General features: G+C 43.7%; 1 protein-coding gene across 5 annotated transcripts in view; it reads right to left on the reverse strand.

Moving 5' to 3' along the window:
* The window catches only part of LOC138472431 (chemokine-like protein TAFA-2), a 650691-nt gene that overhangs the window by 60499 nt on the left and 571001 nt on the right, over positions 1–19191 (reverse strand). For all 5 annotated transcript variants that reach the window (XM_069610593.1, XM_069610594.1, XM_069610597.1 and 2 more), the window contains one exon: positions 2477–2601. In XM_069610593.1, the coding sequence (XP_069466694.1) occupies positions 2477–2601 (125 nt within the window). The remainder of the gene's footprint in view (positions 1–2476; positions 2602–19191) is intronic.

Raw genomic sequence — 19191 nt, forward strand, 5'->3', positions numbered from 1 at the left:
AGCCAGGTATCCCTAGTGAAGATGACACTGCTCCCCGGGTTACTCTATGTGTTTCTGAATACTCTGATAGTGGTGCCCAGGGCATACTTTAAGAATGCAAAATCAATCAATTCACAGTTCCTATGGGCGGGAAACCCCCCAGAGTATCCTGGGATATGTTACTGATGGCGATCTTCGCAGTGGGCCTGTCACTACCTGACCTTGAAATATACTACTATGTGGCTCAGGCAGGATACTTAAAACACTGGTATGGAACACAGGGGGACAGGAGACATGTGGGAGGTAGAAAGGGCAGTGGCAGCACCAGACCTTCTCAGATCAATCATACTCACAGCACCAAACAGAGCACACTCAACACGAAACCTAGTTGATGTGACTTGCAGAGCATGGGTACGTCTTGAACATAGAAAGAAGGGAGAGGCTCACTACTCCCCCAGGCTCCCTGTGATATATGTGCCAGGCTTTGTAGGTTTGATAAAAAAAGGCTGGGAATAGTGAGATTTGGGGATATCTTCCCAGAAGGGGGATTTGTGACTGCAGGAACTACAAGAGGAAATGTCGTCCTTGGACATTTTTATGTACTTTCGCTTACGGGTGGGTCTGGCTCAGATGTTCACTACACTTCCGGATCAGCCCCAGATCTCTCTCATGCTGGATAAGACACTGCAGGGAGTGGTTGGTGGTAAAGTAACTACCGCAGCTATACGCCATGTATATGAACAGTAGTGTTAGAACCTCGCCGAAGTCAAAATGGGAAAAATCCTTGGGGAGAGAAATTCCGGAGGAGGTATGGGCGTTCTGCTGTATGGGGATTAGAAAGGGAGCCATTAACGCATGTTTCAAACTGATTCACTTCAAATACATTCACCAGTTCTATCACACCCGGGGCCAAATTAAAGGAATACTACCCAGACAACCACAGGGCAATTGAAAAGATGTAACACTGAACAGGCAGACTTCCTTCACGTGTCTTGGAACTGTCCAGCTATACAGCAATACTGGGAGGAGGTATTTGAGACTGTCAGCGATATAACGGGCCAACTAATACATTCAGATCTGTTAATAGGTTTATTGAGTTACACCAAAGAAATTCCCAAACATACCAGGAAATTGGTTAGCCTACTACTTCTACTGGCCCAAACGGCAGGTAGTGATGCACTGGGGTGGGTCAAGGAGCCCAAGACACTCACTTTGGAAATTAGACATAACATATTGTCTTGATATGGAAAATGGCTGTGGATCAATGAGTCATAGCCGAGGTAACGCTGGCAAAATGTGGGACGCATGCACACAACATTTGACCCGACAATCCGAAGATAGCGCAGATGAACCAGCCGCAATAGAGGCTGAATGTTAAGTAGCATAAACAAAGTGTTTTACCGTGACAGCATGACAGCATGACAGCATGATCTGAGGTGTACTGTGAATAAGTGCCATCACCACTATATAGATGTATGATTGCAGCAACTCAGCACATGGGACAATAATGCACCAGGATTCGCGAATAGCACTAAAGCTCCGACAAGATATGGGGGAGGGAAAAGGAAGGGGGAGAGTAATGGCAGCATGAAGTGCTGTTTGTTTTTGTGTTATAAAATACCAATAAACTGAATTGCATAAACAAATTAAAAAAAAAAAAACCTGAGAAACAAGGTCACAAAAAAGAGTTTGGAAACTGTGGGAAACGTGAAACCCCACTGAAGGAGGTGAAAAGATATCACACCCACCTTGGGAGACTTGGTTCTTGGTTTCTTTTCGTCTCTTTCTGTTGACATACCAATAAAGGTCTTGAAATAATACTTGATTGGTTCAATCGTTTACACAACACTATATATGGGCGGCACATACACACACAGTTAGAAGAAACGCACACATATGCACTTATTTAAAGGCTCTCCATGGATCAAGGTGGCATTAAAGTCTTGGACCCAAGAATGGCAGAAACCAAACATTTAGATACAAGATATGTTCAACGGCAGAAGCCACATTTTACATGAGTAGCTTGACGAGTTTTTATCGCTGTAGGTCTGTGGCTTGGTCATCTGCTGGAAAAGCCTCCGATGGCAAGAAAATATCTTCCTGGTGGAAATACATTGAATTGAAACGGATCAGCAATGAATTCAGTAAATGTCACTCCTTTCTGGAGAAACTGCTGTTCATTGCCCTTTCCTCGAATTAATACAATGTGCTTACCATGTTGATTATGTTCCACTTAGAAGCAGAGTATCCACATGAGAAATCCGATGGCTTACACGTCTCCTTGAACCAATGTCAATGACTGTGTGAAAGTTCATGTGCAGCTCTAGTAATCAATGGAGACACACCATCCTCTTGCCTTCCACACGTTGCCCATTATGCAATGCCTTCAACATACTCACGTCTTGAACTTTTCTAGCAGTGAGGTGCCTTAGATTTGCAGGCAGAAAATGTTGAAAGCAGGAAGAAAATACAAACATTTAATGCAATTGCACTCTACCTTTGTTGTTTTTACTTTGTTTCCGGTACTGCAACTCCACCCCGTCAGGTCTGGTAACACCTTGCACTCTTCACCGTCTAAACATGGATGCATTTGGCACCACCATTTCAGAATTACTATTGAGGCTACATAGAAAAGGGATAAGAAAATGCACCGTCAGTCAATTTAAGTCGGCATACAAAATGCATTTTGTGCAACTATGCTTGTCGATTCTGTTAATTGCATAATACATGGGAAGTGACAAAGTATGTATTTTTGTGTACAATATTTCAAAAATATTTTACAGATTAATTAGAAAATTATTAAACAGATCCAAAAATGGTTAGTTCAACCGGCAGTTGGCAACAGAAAAGTCGTTTTATTCCAGCTTCAAGGTAAATCCACATTTAAAAAGAACAAATAAAATCAGAGACCCAATCACGGACATGGATCTAAAATCCTAGAAAGAGGGCCTTGGGGATGGTGAGGATGTCCTCTCCATAGAAGTCTACATTAAACACAATAACATTCATCTTTATTTAATAACTATAGCAAGGACATTCTGTCAGAATGCACATAATGCTGTCAGAAGTCCAAGAAAAAACTATCTTTTTATGTACAATTATATAATGTATCTTCTCACATGTAAACCTTATTCTTTCCAATTCACTAAAATCATTGTAATGCTCAAATAATGTATAATAAGTATAAAAGGTCAATGAGCATTCCCTATGATATTTTGTTGCTTTTTTGGGAGGTATTCCTTAAAAACAATGCAAATTGCTCATGGCACTTTCCACTTGTCCCCTCGTGCAACTGATTCTTTGGGATACTTTCAATGGAAATGAACAGTTCGGAGACGCTTTTTGCTTATCACAATGTGTCATCCTTTGCAGCAATTTATGAACATTACTCCCTGCTTTTTCCAGTCATCTGCCCGTGTTCTCTTAACAAAGGCTCGCCCCAGCTGGCACCCTGGGGGACAATGGCGCCCCAGGCGGTCGCCCGGCCCGCCCTAAAGCCGGATCTGTCAGAAACGACAGATATATGGAATGTTGGGGAAAACTGCAGCATTATTTTCTTTCAAAAATGTAAAATATTTTATTTTCGATTTTTTAATCCATGCAATTCTACATTTTCGGTTGCATTGCAGTGATAGATGCACATTCGATTTTATGAGATTCCATTGTTTCCATATAAAACGTTCGCTATTTTATCTTAACATTAAACATTTTCAGGGGAGCCATTAAATATATTTAGTTCTGAAATCCAGAGCTAATTATTTATCTTTTGCTAACAGAATATGAACGCATCACAAATTGCTTGCATCAGATCTGGACTTCAGAAGCTAGAATGGTCACCTTAAGCTTAAGACATGTTTAGATGCAATTGTTAAACGTTTGAATGATGTATTGTTATTGTATTTCTCGGGATACAGTGTACGCTCTGGTGTACCATAAAAGCAAGGGGTGATATACAGGCACTATTAAAAAGGGTTGATTTACTTTGTCAACTTATTGAGTGCTTTCCCCACAGTCAGGTGCAGACTGTAAGAAATTCGGTGGCACATTTGTTAATTGACTCTCTTATTTGCATAGTAATCTCACACATAATAAAGGGGCATTGATTCCAAATTGACACCTTACCCTCTGCAGGTGGCCAATCTGGTGTAAATGGAATGCACTATAGTAGATCTCACATTGGCCAGCGCATGCTGTGCAGTGCCGAGGGCTCAGATTAATGGCTCTTTCCATCGAAAAGTTCTTGACAGTAAACTAAGTACTTTGGCCGCACTTATGAGAGTTGCAGCAGTTAAGGTGTCAGTGTCACCTCCATTATTAGAGCTCATTTTCGGTTGCTTTGTTTTCAGACAAAATTGCCTAACAAGCCTTAACCATTCGCTTTAGAACCACACTGGAAGAATCCATTGTATCAGTCAAGCTTCAAACATGTTCAATTAAATTAGATTTCGTAATTATCGCAGAAACGTTTGAGCCAACACAATGCCAATTTATCAAAATCTAGCCGCGCTGACCAGCTAAGTGTGTTGAAAACAATGGCCTTGTTGGTTTACAGCACGGTAGGTATAGCGGCAATGAATTGGATTTTGTGATTTTCTCTTCTTGATACTGATAAAGAGAGCATCTTTAAACTACGGAAACCTCTTGGCTGCAAATAATCCTACATATATATACACTGACAAAAAACGTTGATAAGGAGACGTTATGGTTAAGTTGCACTAGTAAAAACCTGTGCAATTCAATGTACGTTTTAAACCCCAGAAATGTGCCAGTTATGGTATGCTAAGCAACCATAACTCGTGCTACCCCTGTGCACTGCAAGGGTTAACACCCATGACATCAAAGGTGACATGACTGATGACATCACATGTGTATATAGTTTTCATAAACGCCCTCCACAAGGGATTATTATTGTAATGTTGGCAGAAAACTATCAGAAATCATTGGAAGAACTAGTTCTTTAAGGAACGCATTGCTAAAAACCCCATTGCATTATGCGCCTAGTCATGTAGAAACATTGCAATTGTCTACAGCATGCATCATACAGGTGCAATAATCAAAATCTTTGGATGTTGGATCGTACAATGATGAATGCTTTCGTCTGAGACCTTAGCTAAGTAGCTAAGAATGCCTCTCTTTCTACATTACTGTACTACTATACACAACACAAAGAGACCACAACGCATACAAATATGAGCATACATAAAGAAAGTAAAGCAAACAAAAAAGTAGGAGTACCATCAGAAAGTGTTCATACCTTTACCAGTTATATATATGCACACAACTGATTGCTGTGTTTCAGGCATGCTTAATATATATATATGTATTTTATGATGTGCCTCAAAACCAAGGAAAGTAGTGTCAGAACATATGAGCAGGGTAAGGTCAACAAATATAGCACCTTTCTAAGTTTTAGATCCTGACTCACAGTGAAGAAAAGCACCTGGTGTACATGTGTCACTGAACAAAAAAAGAGGGAGCCACATATGTGATGAATTACATTTGTGATGTCATCTTTGATGTCATGGGTGTTAGTCCTTGCAGTGCACAGGGGTAGCATGAGTTATGGTTGATTAGCTTACCATAACTGGCAAATTACTGGGGTTTTCGGTTTTACCTGTAACCGTAACGTCCCTGTAACAACGTTTGCCCATTGAATTGCATAGGTTTTTACTAGTGCAACTTAACCATAATGTCCCTTTTACAACGTTTATAGTAAATTTCATTGGTTTTCAGCAGGATACTCTTAGTTTGTTAAGAAGAACTGTGCAACTGCTGGCACCATGGTAATACGGATAGCAGTCGCGGACTGTGCGTCTGTTTGCAGAGATCGTGTGGCATCCAACCTGATGGTGAAGGATGGTGCTCTTACATACTGGTACCAATCACCAAATGCAAAGAACATAGACAAACAGCACCAGGTGCAAGAATTGCCAGGGAAAATAGAGTAGGTTTGTAAATTGTGTACTTATGCAGCAAACAGGACAAAGGCATAGGGAGTGCACCATAACGAAATGCATCAACAACAGAAGTGACGTCTGCCTTCACCAATCTTACCGCACTGCTGCTGTAAAGGGGAACAAAGAACGAATGGCCAGAGTAACGACTGGAAAATGCTAAAACCTGAATATCACTACAATGCAGTAAGGACCCCAAACGTTGTCTAATAATTCCACAGGTGCTGTAGTATGCAATAGTACAGAAGTACAACATGTCTTTTTGTAACGCAGCAATGGCAAGCACCTTAGAGTGGCAGGATGAACATGTCCCTCATGACGCAATGACTTTCTATAGCAACCCCATTGGTACGCACAATGCTGTGAACTGTAAATTATGTAATATATATTGCTGCATGTACACCAAACACATTCTCTTTTCGGTAAGAGAACGTATCGGAAAGGAAAACAAGGCAGTACAAGCAGCAACGCTTCCACAGCAGTATACAGGCATAGGCAAGGAAAGAAACTCTGTGCATAGGGAAATGGACTGCATGGAAGTCAAAGTGGAGAAATTGGTAAACAATTGTGCCACTTTAAAGGTTGCGTACAAGGATATATTTTGGACAGAATGAAACAGCACTGGCACACCTGCACGTGTACTCCTTCCCCCGATGTCGGAGCCAGCCATTCCCTCAAAAAACTGTTTCATGGGAGATGTTACGGTAATACATCAATCTCTTCCTCCCCTCACAACCAAGTTGTGCAAATCCCCATTCCCCCACAATAGGTATCCACTTCTGCTACCCCTTCCCTTTCCAAATGGGGTGTATGCATGTGTACAAGTAAACGGTAATAATGAGAATGTTGCCGAGTGTTTGTGTGGTATACTTTTTTTTACCTGAAATGGTGTTCTGGCTCAACGGCACACAGTCCTCGTTGCAATGACCGCAAGTAAGAAAAAGGTAGGTGTCTTATGGACACCGTAGCTGTCCAGCCTATCCACAATGACGATGAAGGCATCCATGTACTGCCAGCAGGCTCTGCATGTCCGCATGTTGTCCACCCCCTATCAATGCGTGTGGGAGTGGACATTTGTGCATAGTGCAAGTACACGCATGTGTATCTGTTCCTCTGTGTCCTGGTAACAACGCCACTGTGCAGCGTATGCGAAGGAACATTTATTAGGTCGGGGCATCCACCCACGTCCTATAGGTAGCTATACATATAAACATCCCACCTGCTGTACCCTATAAATAGGTAGAAATGGTCGACGCACGTGTGGCACACTTTCAGTCAGTTGAGAAGAGGCAACGGTGTGCATAGGACACCCATGCATGTGTGCACAACGCATTCCGCCCAAAACGTGTCCGCAAGACAGCCGTCCCAAAGGAGAACAGTGGAGATGTCACCATGCAACCGCACCAACGCTGTGCATTGGCCCTTATTTCGGAGACAGGAGCCGGACCCTCAAACAGCGGCCAAGTGCAGGGTTCAGCAATGTACGGATTGTTTTTAAGAAAGTACACACTTACAAACACACCACAATGTGCCGTTGTTTATGAATGTATGTTTTGGAACAATGTAGGCCTGCTTTCTGGGTGAAAGTTGTCCACAGCAACCCTACACAAGGGCACACCCCAGAGGTGCTGTGCAATCTGTTTGCAGCTTCAGCTTTTCAAACAGAGTAGCAGACCACATAGGTTTGCCCTGTAGGTAATGGTGCACCAAATCTGCTGTGCTGTAGTGCGTCTGCAACTATTAACAACCATGTCAGTCCGGCTGAGTACGCACAGTAATGGATAAAAATATGAACAGGCCTGGCTGTGCCCACACCCGCAGCTGCAGCGAGGGCCGCATCTCAATGAAGCAGAAACATTCCTTCTTCCCTTTCCAGTTTCTTCTTTGCAGCACACCGTCATTGTGTGCTGTTAAAAAGTTCCACACGCTTCCACCAATTTCATTGAAGAGCTCTCCATGTAACAGTATCAGTTCTGTCCAACAGTCCTCTGCGTACACACCACATCCAGAAAATGTGTTGCCAATCCCTGTGGCTCCACAGTCCCACTTCCATGGCTACCATCCTGAACATCCCTGGATGTGTCTTTCGTGCTGCGTGCAAGCGTGGGGGAATAACTTGATACCAAAGTAGGGGGAGTTCATTGTAAGGGGCGGCTCTGAAAGAGCTTTTTAAAAAAATATATATTTTTGAATTTTTTTTTTAGATGCTTCTAGAGAAAAACATTTTTTCACTTTTTATTTGATTTTGTGTTTTCTTGTGCAGGCATTGTTACAGTAAACTCTTCGCCACATCTTGTGGACGGGCAAACAAAACAGCAATACCAATGGGCGACAAAGAAATGCCATTTGCTTGGAAAAATTCTGCATTTCCACAACTAATGAGGTCATTGTTGCAGAAGAACATCCCAGCAGCGGACAAACAAGTATACATGCTTCGGTTGATGAGACACCTTCCTGCCTCTGGCTCAGAACAACTTCCAGGACCAATGACCCATACTCTTTTTGGGGTTATGGATGAGAAAACCACCTTGGCAGTGGAAAAAAGCCTCTTCACTTGATTGAGCAACCTCTTCAGTCGATGGAACAATCAAAAACAAGACACGTAACCCATGTGCATAGCGCCGTAGTGGATGACGATAACATTGGCTCTAGAAAAAGTGGGCAAGTCTTCGCAAAGTGCATGCATGTCGGCGAAACTGTGCTCGTAGACCCTGTTCCACAATGCGACCACTACTTCCAACCCGAAATTGTCATCAAAGTTTCTTTCCAGGGCATACTTGTGCAGATCTAGTAGAACGGTATCACCTATGGGCAACAAAGCAGTTTGACCGCCCCTTCCTGTGAACCACACCCACCTCCTACATAAATCACAAAAAAATGCCACCAATAGCAGCATTGAATGTATGGTACCAACCAAAAGCAACTTTCCTAAAGATCACTGTCTGCGAAGCTGTACTTCTCTCTACGCTGCACTATTTCAACAGGCTCTTTTTTAAATCTGCCCCCTTTTACTCTCCGCCCTCTGGAACGCATCCAGAAGAGGAGTGCGTGACTTCAGATGGTATCTCTGCTGCACTGAAATGTCACCATTAGCTCCCAGTGGCTGCAAGGAATAAAGTGAGAAGACTCTGCATTATGCAGAAGGCCTTCTGGCCCCTGGGACCTCAATACCTTCAACTGTGCCTCCCTATACATTTGCGTGCGCAAGCTCTTGCCGCATTCGCCTCCAACTCCCTCAGGGTCAGGTGCTTCTGCAAAAAAAGAAGTTTGTGGTAGTTGTGCTTTTTCGCTTGCGGCTTCCCTCTGCAACAGCCTCCCTGGCTCCCCGACACTTCACGGGAACCATCGCCGGTTCTGAAAGCACCTCAAAGCCTTTCTCTTAGCGGCTGCTGTTTATGCTCCTCTCCCTGGCTAACTGCCTGACGCAACTGATTCTGCACCTGGCGACTCTGATGTCGGGCCCATGTCACCTCCCCCCGCCAGGCAAACCCCTGCTGCGCTGGCTTTCTAGCAAACCCTGCACTTGTGGACTGTTTTCTGTATACCTAACAGTGCATTTTTAATATTGGGGCATTTTTCCTCTTTTTTTAATCAGGGGGGCCTATGTAATGAGGTAATATAACAATTAAGAAAAAGACAGGGACATAGGCTACCCCACCTGTCTACCACTGCCCGGCGGTAGAAGCAACACACGTTTAACACATCATAACATATGGCGGGTACATACGAGTACAACACCCAATTTGCATGTAACACATTAACACATTTTATTTTTCGTGTGGTTTAAAAGTAGCCTCGCAGAGCTATTGTAACCTTTTGGGACCTAGAGGGGGCCTTATTTTAAGGCATCTTCAAACCTTAAACAGTGCATCCGCCACCTGTTGTGTGCACTCATCTGTGCACTTGGCACAATTGGCCCTTATTTTTACTTATTGTCATTTGTTCTTCTTCCCATGTACTGTACTGTCCCCTCCCTCCACCCATGCACTTGGGCGATGTAAGTCACACCTGGTCTAGTAGGCTTGTTGGCTTTGTCTCCCCTCCGCTTTCCCTCCCTTGCCTCATTGCGCTTTGCTAGACGTGTGTGTAGGCGCATTATGAATTCCATAGCATACAATTGCACATCATATATCATACACACAATGCATGCACAACAGTAGGATGCCTGCCACTAACTGTGTACAATGCAAAGTTGTTTTTTGTTTTCTGCAGTACCCCACTTACTGCACACTTTTCAAAAAATATTCCGCACACGCAGAACAGCTTGCATGTTACTAACTACAAACAAATACATACAGTTCATGCATACACCCAGAATGCCTGCCCCTTACCTTGCACACTTCCACCATAGCCTTCCACACTTCTTTGTGCAAAGAGACCTTCTGGCACAGTGTTTGCGTACACACAAGGCCCACCAAACTTTTAGAGCAGTGTCTTTCGTTTCACAATTTCCTTTCCATGGCTCCCATCCAGAAAATGGCTGGATGTGGCACATGGAAGTGTGAAAGTACAGCGTAATCCACAGAGTTTTCAGTTTTCATGCTAGGGGGGAGAGGGGTGAATGTAAAACAGGGTAGGGGCTTGGGTCTATAGTACTGTCTCAGAAAACCAAAGTTTTTTTGTTGTCCTGTTATGTACGTGCTTGCATACCATTTTTTTTAAAATCTCTTTCAATGCGTTTCCGTTTGCTTCTCCTCCTCACATTTATACGGACTGAACGTCAACACTTCTCTTACAGTTCTACATGATTGTCGGCAACGCTGTGTGCAGAGTGGCAAACAAAATAGCATTGGAAATGGAGGTAAAAAAAAAGCCATTTCCTTGGAACCAATGCAAATCTTGCTCGTTAATGCCATCATAGTCACTGCAGAACATCCCAGCAATGCACATAAAGTCACACGTGCTTCTGTTTATGAAACACCTCCCAACCTCTGGCTGTGGGCAAATTACACTGACATTGTACCATGCCCCTCTTGGTGGTATGAAGGAGAAAATCACCTTGGCAGTGGGAAAAATCTGCATCACTGCTGTCATCAAATTCTTGAGGTGACGGAGCAAATGTGAGCACAACATGTACCCAAAATATAGTGCTCCATAATGCACGACCACAACATCCACACTGCCGGCAGAGACCACACATGTACAAAGGAGAAGCATGGCACCGAAACCCCACTCATGCACTGTGCCCCAAAAAGCCTCCACTCCTTCCAACTGAAAGTTAGTATCAAAGTCTCTTTCCACGGCATAACTGTTCAGATCTTGCACAAAGATATCACCCACAATGAGCACTCTGCGTCTGTCCATCTCTGTCAACCTCACTGCACTGAGGTTTGAGGAAATATATCACCGCCCCTTCCTGTGAACCACACCCTCGACAACTGATTGGATAATCCCCACAGCGAGGTCCACACCCCAGTAAAGCACAGGCACTCCGTATTCCATTTCCACTATTGTATATGCAACACTCCTGCATTAGGTAGTATTCAATAGTCACACACGCATGTAGCATTCACATCCAAGACCTCTGCATCAAACACTATCATTTCTGCACTGCACTGCAGACATACTTTTATACACTCACAGTACAGGTCTTGTGTCATGTCAAAGCACCTCAAGGTAACAGCTATCCAAACTGATGCACGCTTTAAGCGTCCACATTCACCCAGAGCGGCAAACAACACCAAAAACTGCAGGTAGCCATAGTTCTTTTCCTCCCAGCACTCCACCAACTGTAATGATAAAATACTGCAAAGTGCAGTACAGTAGTTCGTAATCTGTGCAATGCACACTACTCAAGCACATACACTATGCAGTTGAACCCTATGCACTGGTACACACACACTTTCTCCCCACAGCACTCAGTGGACACACTGCAGAACTGTTCACTCCATAACCTCCTGCCATGCACTGGGCAATGTACCATGTGGAAACAATGAGCTCACCCATGCAATCAACAGTGCGTGCACAACTCACAAACCACACACAAAACACAATCTGAAGAGTAGTTGCAAGCAACCCACATAGCTGTTTCGTGTAAGGCTTCCAGCCATGCATCCAAGACGCTAGGCCCTCACCACACACAGCACACCCTAGTGCACCCCATGTTGTACTCCTCATGTCATGTGTATTGCATTCCCCATATGCATTTGCAGCTGCCACCTTTCACCCTGGCCATATCTTTGCATGCATGGCTCCATGACATTGGGTTGGCCTTGCGGAACGGTGCGTGGCTCTGTACATTGTCCATATTGCAACTTTCTGATGCTGATTACTTCCTTTCATGGTGAAATATGTTGAAACATTTCCTCACACAAGGGTCTTGTAAAGGACATCCAATAGTAAACGGAAATGCTAACATATGGTTCCCTAATGTGCAACACACGCAATGACCTACACCACGTGCTGGTCAACACATAGCACCTCACCTTGGTTGTTCCATCAAGTGTAAAATGCTCTCCTCACCCATTATTCAAAGGTCACCATCCTCAGAGAGATGCAGAGGCTACTCTGCATGGCTGCAGTATGGTGTGCTGGCTATCGTAAAGGAATAGGCTCTTGGGTGCATGGCCAACAGCCTACAACCTTTGGCCATGTACCCAATAGTCTAGGCCTTACCCACAATCAACACAACATAATGGCCTCATGAAGGGGAACATATGCCACACACCACAATCCACAAATGTACCATAGGATGGGTGGTGCAAAGGGCAGCTCATGCCAAACGCAAACAGCGCCATGTGCCTCCCTAATGTCCAAGGTGGTGGCATAATGTACACCATATGGTACTGGACGCATATCAGGTCACTTGTGCTGTTCTACCACTTCTACAAGGTCCTGCAGACCCATTTCTTGAACATCAACACCATCGGAGGCATCCATACTTAAAACTGCATGTCTGCATCATGGTGGCATGCTATGGTGCAGGCCTAAGCTCTTCAGTGCTTGGCCTATGGCCTACGGCCTTTTCCCATACACCAAACAGTGTTCGCCTTGGCCACACCCAGCACAACATAAGCAGGTGAACAAGTGATCAGGCACATGCAGGACACCCCTAGCCACTTCTAAGCATCCACTACTTCACCACTGCACCCACAGGACACACTAGAGGAGTCATTACTCCATCAGGTAAAGGCATGTACTACACAGTAAGAATTGCAACCAATCCCCACAACCATGAAAGCACCATTTTATGCAATGATCACAAACCACACACCTAAGGAAACGATGTGAAACCTACTTCACCCCAGAGCACATATTTGGCTGTGCAAGGTGGCCACCCATTCATCGAAGGGGCTACAGGTTTAGCACAACCAGACCATACTGCAGTGTACGTTTCAAGTTTCATGTGGTCTTCATTGTACTCCCCTTCTGCCACTGCTCTACCATCACTGACTGCTAGGGCCTCACCACACACAGCACACCAAAGTACAACCCATGTTTTACATCTCATGTCATGTGTAATGCACTCCCCATCTGCAATTGCTCCTACCAACTTCCACACTGGGCACATCTTTACATGCATGGCTCCATGCCGTTGTGTTGTTTGTGCTGAACGGTAAGTGAGTGGCTGTGTACATTGTCCATATTGCAACTTTCTGATGTTGATGACTTCCTTCCATGGGGCAATGTGGTCAAACACTTTCTCAAGCAAGGGTCTTATAAGGGCCTAACTATTGCAAACGCAAATGGTGACATGTGCCTCCCTATTGTGCAACAGGGGCAATGATGAACACTGTATTCTAATGTACGCATAGCAGCTCACTTCTGCTGTTCTACCAAGTGTACAATGTCCTCTGCAACCATTGTGATCTAATCACCAACTTCAAATGCATGCAGAGGGACAACTGCATTGCTGCATTGTGTTGTGGTGGCTGTGTTGAAGGCCTACGGCATGCACCCAACAGTCTAGGACTTGGCCACACTCACCATAACATAACAGAGCCATGCAGGTGACCATGTAGGCATGTGCAAGAAATTCCAGAGACAACATACGCACCAGCACTTCCAATCAACTGCCGCATCATAAAGCAGGGAGGCAAGGACATGTGTTCCACTTACCGTAATGCAGAAACATATCGCTGTGTTTGGCACCGCTACCCACTTCCAATCACAAAGCATTCTAAGCATGCCAACCAAACAAGACAATCTTCACAACATTGGGCCTGCTCCCAACACTCTAATATGTGCATAGAACCAAGGTGCTTAGTGCACTGCAACACTTACTAATCTGCGTAATGCGCAATACGCAAGCACATAAGAACCAGTTGCATGTGACCGCTTTCATATGTACACTATTCCGTTGCACCCAGTGGACACACTGCACGACTGGTCACTGCAGCATCTCCAACCATACACCACCAACTGTAGGTTTTTCTACCAATCACCACACTCATGCAACCAATATTGTGTGTACTGCAGCCAAACCACACAAAAAGCAAAAATATGGCACCTACTTTCACCCAGTGCACATACCTTTTCAACCAGTGGACATACTTTCTACGCTAGGGCTGCAGCCATGCATCGATGGGGCTATGGACTTACCTCACACAACATACCATAGTACACGGTAGGTTTAAATCCTCATCTCTCGTGGAATGGACTCCCCTTCTGCAAATATGCCTGCCACCACTCATTACAGAAAGGCATTGCTGCTGCAGCTGGCATGCCTTAACGAAGGCTGCCTGCAATGACCACACAAGATTGTTTCTTGTTGAGGTATCCACGCATTGGCGGAGTATGCACAGATAGTGCTGGCACACCACTGTATTCTTCTAATGAGATATATCACATGAAGCGCTTCTCACTCCTGCACCCTTTCCATCCCTTCTTCCCACCACCAGAGGTTGTAAACAATTTTTTTCAGCCCCTTTCGCCACCGCATTGTCCTCCCAAACAGCATTCCGCCGTCATGGAACACTTTTGACACACATCCAGTCACTGCACACTGTGTTGCAATCAATATTTTGACCGCGCAGCGAACAGGGAAATCAGACGCCGGAGTGGAGCCAGATATGACCAATTTTACTGCACACACTGCTACGTACAAGAGGCTCTGCCATGCACACAATGGATTAGAGCCTTGCCACACACACACCACAACACTATCCTCCGATACACCATGGCGACATTTCCCAAAACCTTTGACACACATCACGCTCCATCCAGCCAACCACTGGCCTCGTCGAATGTTCGCCGACATCACGGCGTACCGCAAGCCAATGAGACTTTGGTCTGTTTAGCGAACAGGGAAATGAGTCTGCGGAGCGGACCCAGATATCACTAATTTTTTGGGAGGTACATATCAGTTCTTTGCAACTGGTCCAATTTCCATCAAACACACAAAAGCATGCTTTCTGACCCAAGCACCAAGCTCCTGCCGCAAATTTGGTAAAAATCTGTCCAGCTGTTCGGCCTGCAGCCGTGCACAAACTTTTTCCCCATTCAGTTTATAATAAATACAAAATTGGGACCCCCCTATAACTCCCCCCCCCCCGGCATGAAACCTCACCCAACTTAGCAAAAAAATTCAGAGCAGGTCATATACTTTTTTTTTTGCAAGGTTTGGTGACGATTTCTCCAGGGGGAGCAAAGTTATAAACTGCAGAAAAAGTGGTCTTCCTATGGGTTTAGCAACTTAAATATAACTACATGGCCGCTACTGTGAGCCGTGTGATATATATTACATGACCTGCGTGTAGTTATGGTTAAGTTGCTAAACCCATAGGAAGAACACTTTTTGGGCATCTTATAACTTAGCTCTCCCTGGACGAATTCTCACCAAACTTTGCAAAAAATATATGGCCCACTCTGAATTATTTTGCAATGATTGGTGAGGTTTGGTGCGGGGGGTGGGGGGGTGGGGGGAGTTATAGGAGGGTCCCAACATTTCTTTTTTTTCCCTTAGACTGAATGGAGAAAATATTTCTGTTGTGCCTACAGCCCAAACCGCTGGACGGATTTTCACCAAATTCGAGGCAGGAGCAGTGGCTTGGTCCCGAAAGCGTGCTTTTGTAAATTTGGTGAAAATCTGTCCAGTAGTTTGTTTTTTTTAAACAACCAAAAAGTAGGTCTCACAAAATGTGTGATATCTATGTCCGCTCCGTGGACACAGTTCCCTGTTCGCTCTGCTGACAGTACACCGATTGGATAAATGGCTTCCGTCATGTCTGTAGACACACAACGTGTTCTCTGATTGGCTGGGATGAGGCGTGAAGTGTGTCACATTCTTTCGATGCGCGTGCCATATTGGATCCCCGGGCAGCGCTGCGTGGAAGTGCATGTACATCCAATTTTGGGGAGTGTGTTTGTGTGTATGAGTGCTTGGAGAGGGTAGGGGTGTAAGAGATGGTCAAATGATGCATTTGTTTAGGTGGGAGAAGGCTGTGATGTGTTTGCGGTGTCCGCTGACATATTAAACACTGGGCGCACTACTGGCTATGTTAGTTTAGTATAATGTTGGTTTTGGGTCGTTAGAAGAGCATTGGGTGAAGAGGGTATGTATTGAAGAGTTTGTACATTGGCTGTAATAACTTTTTATAATGTTAATTGAAATGGATAGGTTTTGAGATGGATGTATTATGTTTTTGGGTTGTGGTAATTTGGTAGGTGTTTGTTTCAATGGGTGTTTTGCTTCAGTGGTTGCGTCCAGGGCCTAGAGTCTTAGGTGCCATGCACCCAAGACTCTAGGCCCTGGACGCAACCACCGTAACCACCACAGCATGACACACTCATTTAACCAAACATTTTGACTATGGTATGTGGGCTGTTTAGGGGATAGGTTTTCAAAAATGCGTGTACTGATTGGTAATAGTGTTTATAGGATAGTGAGATGATGTGTGTTTGTTGGATTGTGTTCAGAATGTTGGTATTGAAGACTCTAGGCATTTTGGGTTATATTTATTGGTGAGGCGTTTGTTTGCATGGCTGTGTTATGTTGCAGTGTTTGTGAGTTTAATTATTATACACTTATTGTTTCTTTTGGTGAGGCAGTATGAAGCGTTTTGGCCAGGCCATGCAGTCAAGATTGTAGTGTTTGGCAACAAGCACTGCAGCATAAGATAACCATGGAAGCAAACATGTTAGATTGTGGTTTATGGTCAGGTGTTTGCTTGAATGGGTGTGTTATGCTGTGGTGTTTGGGAGTCCAATCATTATATTCTTACTCTTTGACTTTTTGTGGTTGTATGTAGTTTTTTCATGATATGGGTAGTTGGAGCAGACATTTTTTTCAATCACTGTGATAAAAGAAAAAAATCACGTTAGTGTAGGTAGTTTATAATGAGTATTGCATTGTACAGTAGACATGTCTGTATTTTGTCGAGCCTCATAGTTAGTACTTTAGAAGTATTATAGTTCAAACCAGTGTACTGTCCAATTTGCTCAGTTCCTGTGTTTGTTGATTAAATCATTGGGTCTGTGGGAAAAAAATCCATGCTGGTTAAAAGAAAATATTTCTACGTTGTGGTACAATATATTTCTTTCATTCAGTTTAGTGGGAGGAATTGAATATGTGTATGGTTTTTGATTTGGAAGTGGTGGTAGTATTGTTGCAATTAGATAGCAGTTGGTGTATTCTATTTGCTTATTTTTTATTTTAGTGGTATTCATTTATCTGTTTGCTTGTTGCAGAATCTTGGGGCAGTTACATACCATTTGGCATATTCTAACTTGTCATAGTTTTGAAGTTTTTTTTATGTTCATACACAGATTAGTTATTAAATTTTGGTTTTAAGGATATTAAGTAAGCGTTTACAAGATTTTCTGGTAATCTCTGTTTTAGAGTAATGTTAGTATCATTACATTCGAACCATACACAATTCTTTTTTATATATGCAGTGTAGTGACCTGCATTGGTTGTGGATCCTGCGTGGTAGATTATACCTATTGTTGTGAAGATTTTCTTACCAAGTGATACTTGACCATGTGTGAATCCAGTTACTTTGCAGTTGTTTTTGGTACCATCTGCATTATAACATAAAAGCATTACTATTACGTATTTACTATGTGACTATTTGTAAGGTGGCCAAAAACCCCACACCCTTCACCTTGCTAGTGATCCAATGTGGGATAGTACAAACACAGGTGTGCAACTTATTGGCCTCTAATATATAACTGCGGTCATAGATTTCAGGGACCCACGGCCTGGTCTGAGGGGGTTGCAGCAGTGCTTCCTGGGACATTCTTGTACAAGCACATTTTGTCAGGGCTCGAGATATACTCCTTGCGAAAAATGTTTACATTATGTGCCGTGTGAACAGGAGATGGGCTGAGCTGACAGGTGGCTGTGCTGGCTGTGGGAGTCGCTGGGAGAGTACAAAGTTCTCCAGAGGAACATAATAAATCACTAGAAATGTCCCGCACCAGTGGTGGATAGTAGCAAACAATGCATATGTTTTTCAAAAATATTTGTAATGCCAGTATGGTCTGAAGGGCTATTGGCTCCCATTGTGAGTGAAGGTCAGCGGCTTTGAATTTTTGCTTGCGAGCTGAGCAAACCCACGCATCGTACACAGTATAAGGTTCAATTGTTTTTCGACCTTGAAGAAAAGGGAGGATTCCGAAAGGAATGAATGAAGGGAGGGGTGTAATACCATCAAATATGATGAGGTTCACCATTCTTAAACTGGACAAAGGAACATGCAATTTCATTTTATGAAATTCGTTGACCTAAACGGAGTCTGTGCATTATGCCGAGAGAATAGAAAAGCCCAATATTATGTTTATGTAAGTTTTACTTTCGACGATTTGATAGACCAACAAGTCAACTTATCATTCGCCGACCGTTATTGCTGGCTTACATTGTACTTGGTTGTTGTTTGTGGCATATTGCAATGACACGCAAATAGAACCTGTGTGTGTACTTCTCTTTGTTGCGGGCACATGGGCAGTGTAGCATCGAGATCTAGTCCACTACTGGGTTTCCCCCAGGTTCCACAAACACCTAATGCAACGCTATTTAAATAAAATTATGTCTATGTGTTCTTCTTGCACTTAGCTTGTTCCCTGATTGTAGCGTTAGACTTCGCATCCCATTTCCCGCTACACATATTTCATAGCACTAATCTCTGAAGCAAATTGTAGACTACTTTCCACGTTTTGTTCTCTGTGTTCCCATTGTTTCACGTCTGTGTTCATCATTAGTTTTAACACAGGGCCGAATTAATGGTTAAAATGATAAATTGTAATAAAGATCGGCTACTGAGAAATTTCGGTTATGTTTTTCAAACAGCTACATCCTGCCTTTCTGCGATTATCATAG

This window comes from Ambystoma mexicanum, chromosome 8 (genome assembly GCF_040938575.1).
Source record: "Ambystoma mexicanum isolate Mex_15411 chromosome 8, UKY_AmexF1_1, whole genome shotgun sequence".
NCBI lineage: Eukaryota > Metazoa > Chordata > Amphibia > Caudata > Ambystomatidae > Ambystoma > Ambystoma mexicanum.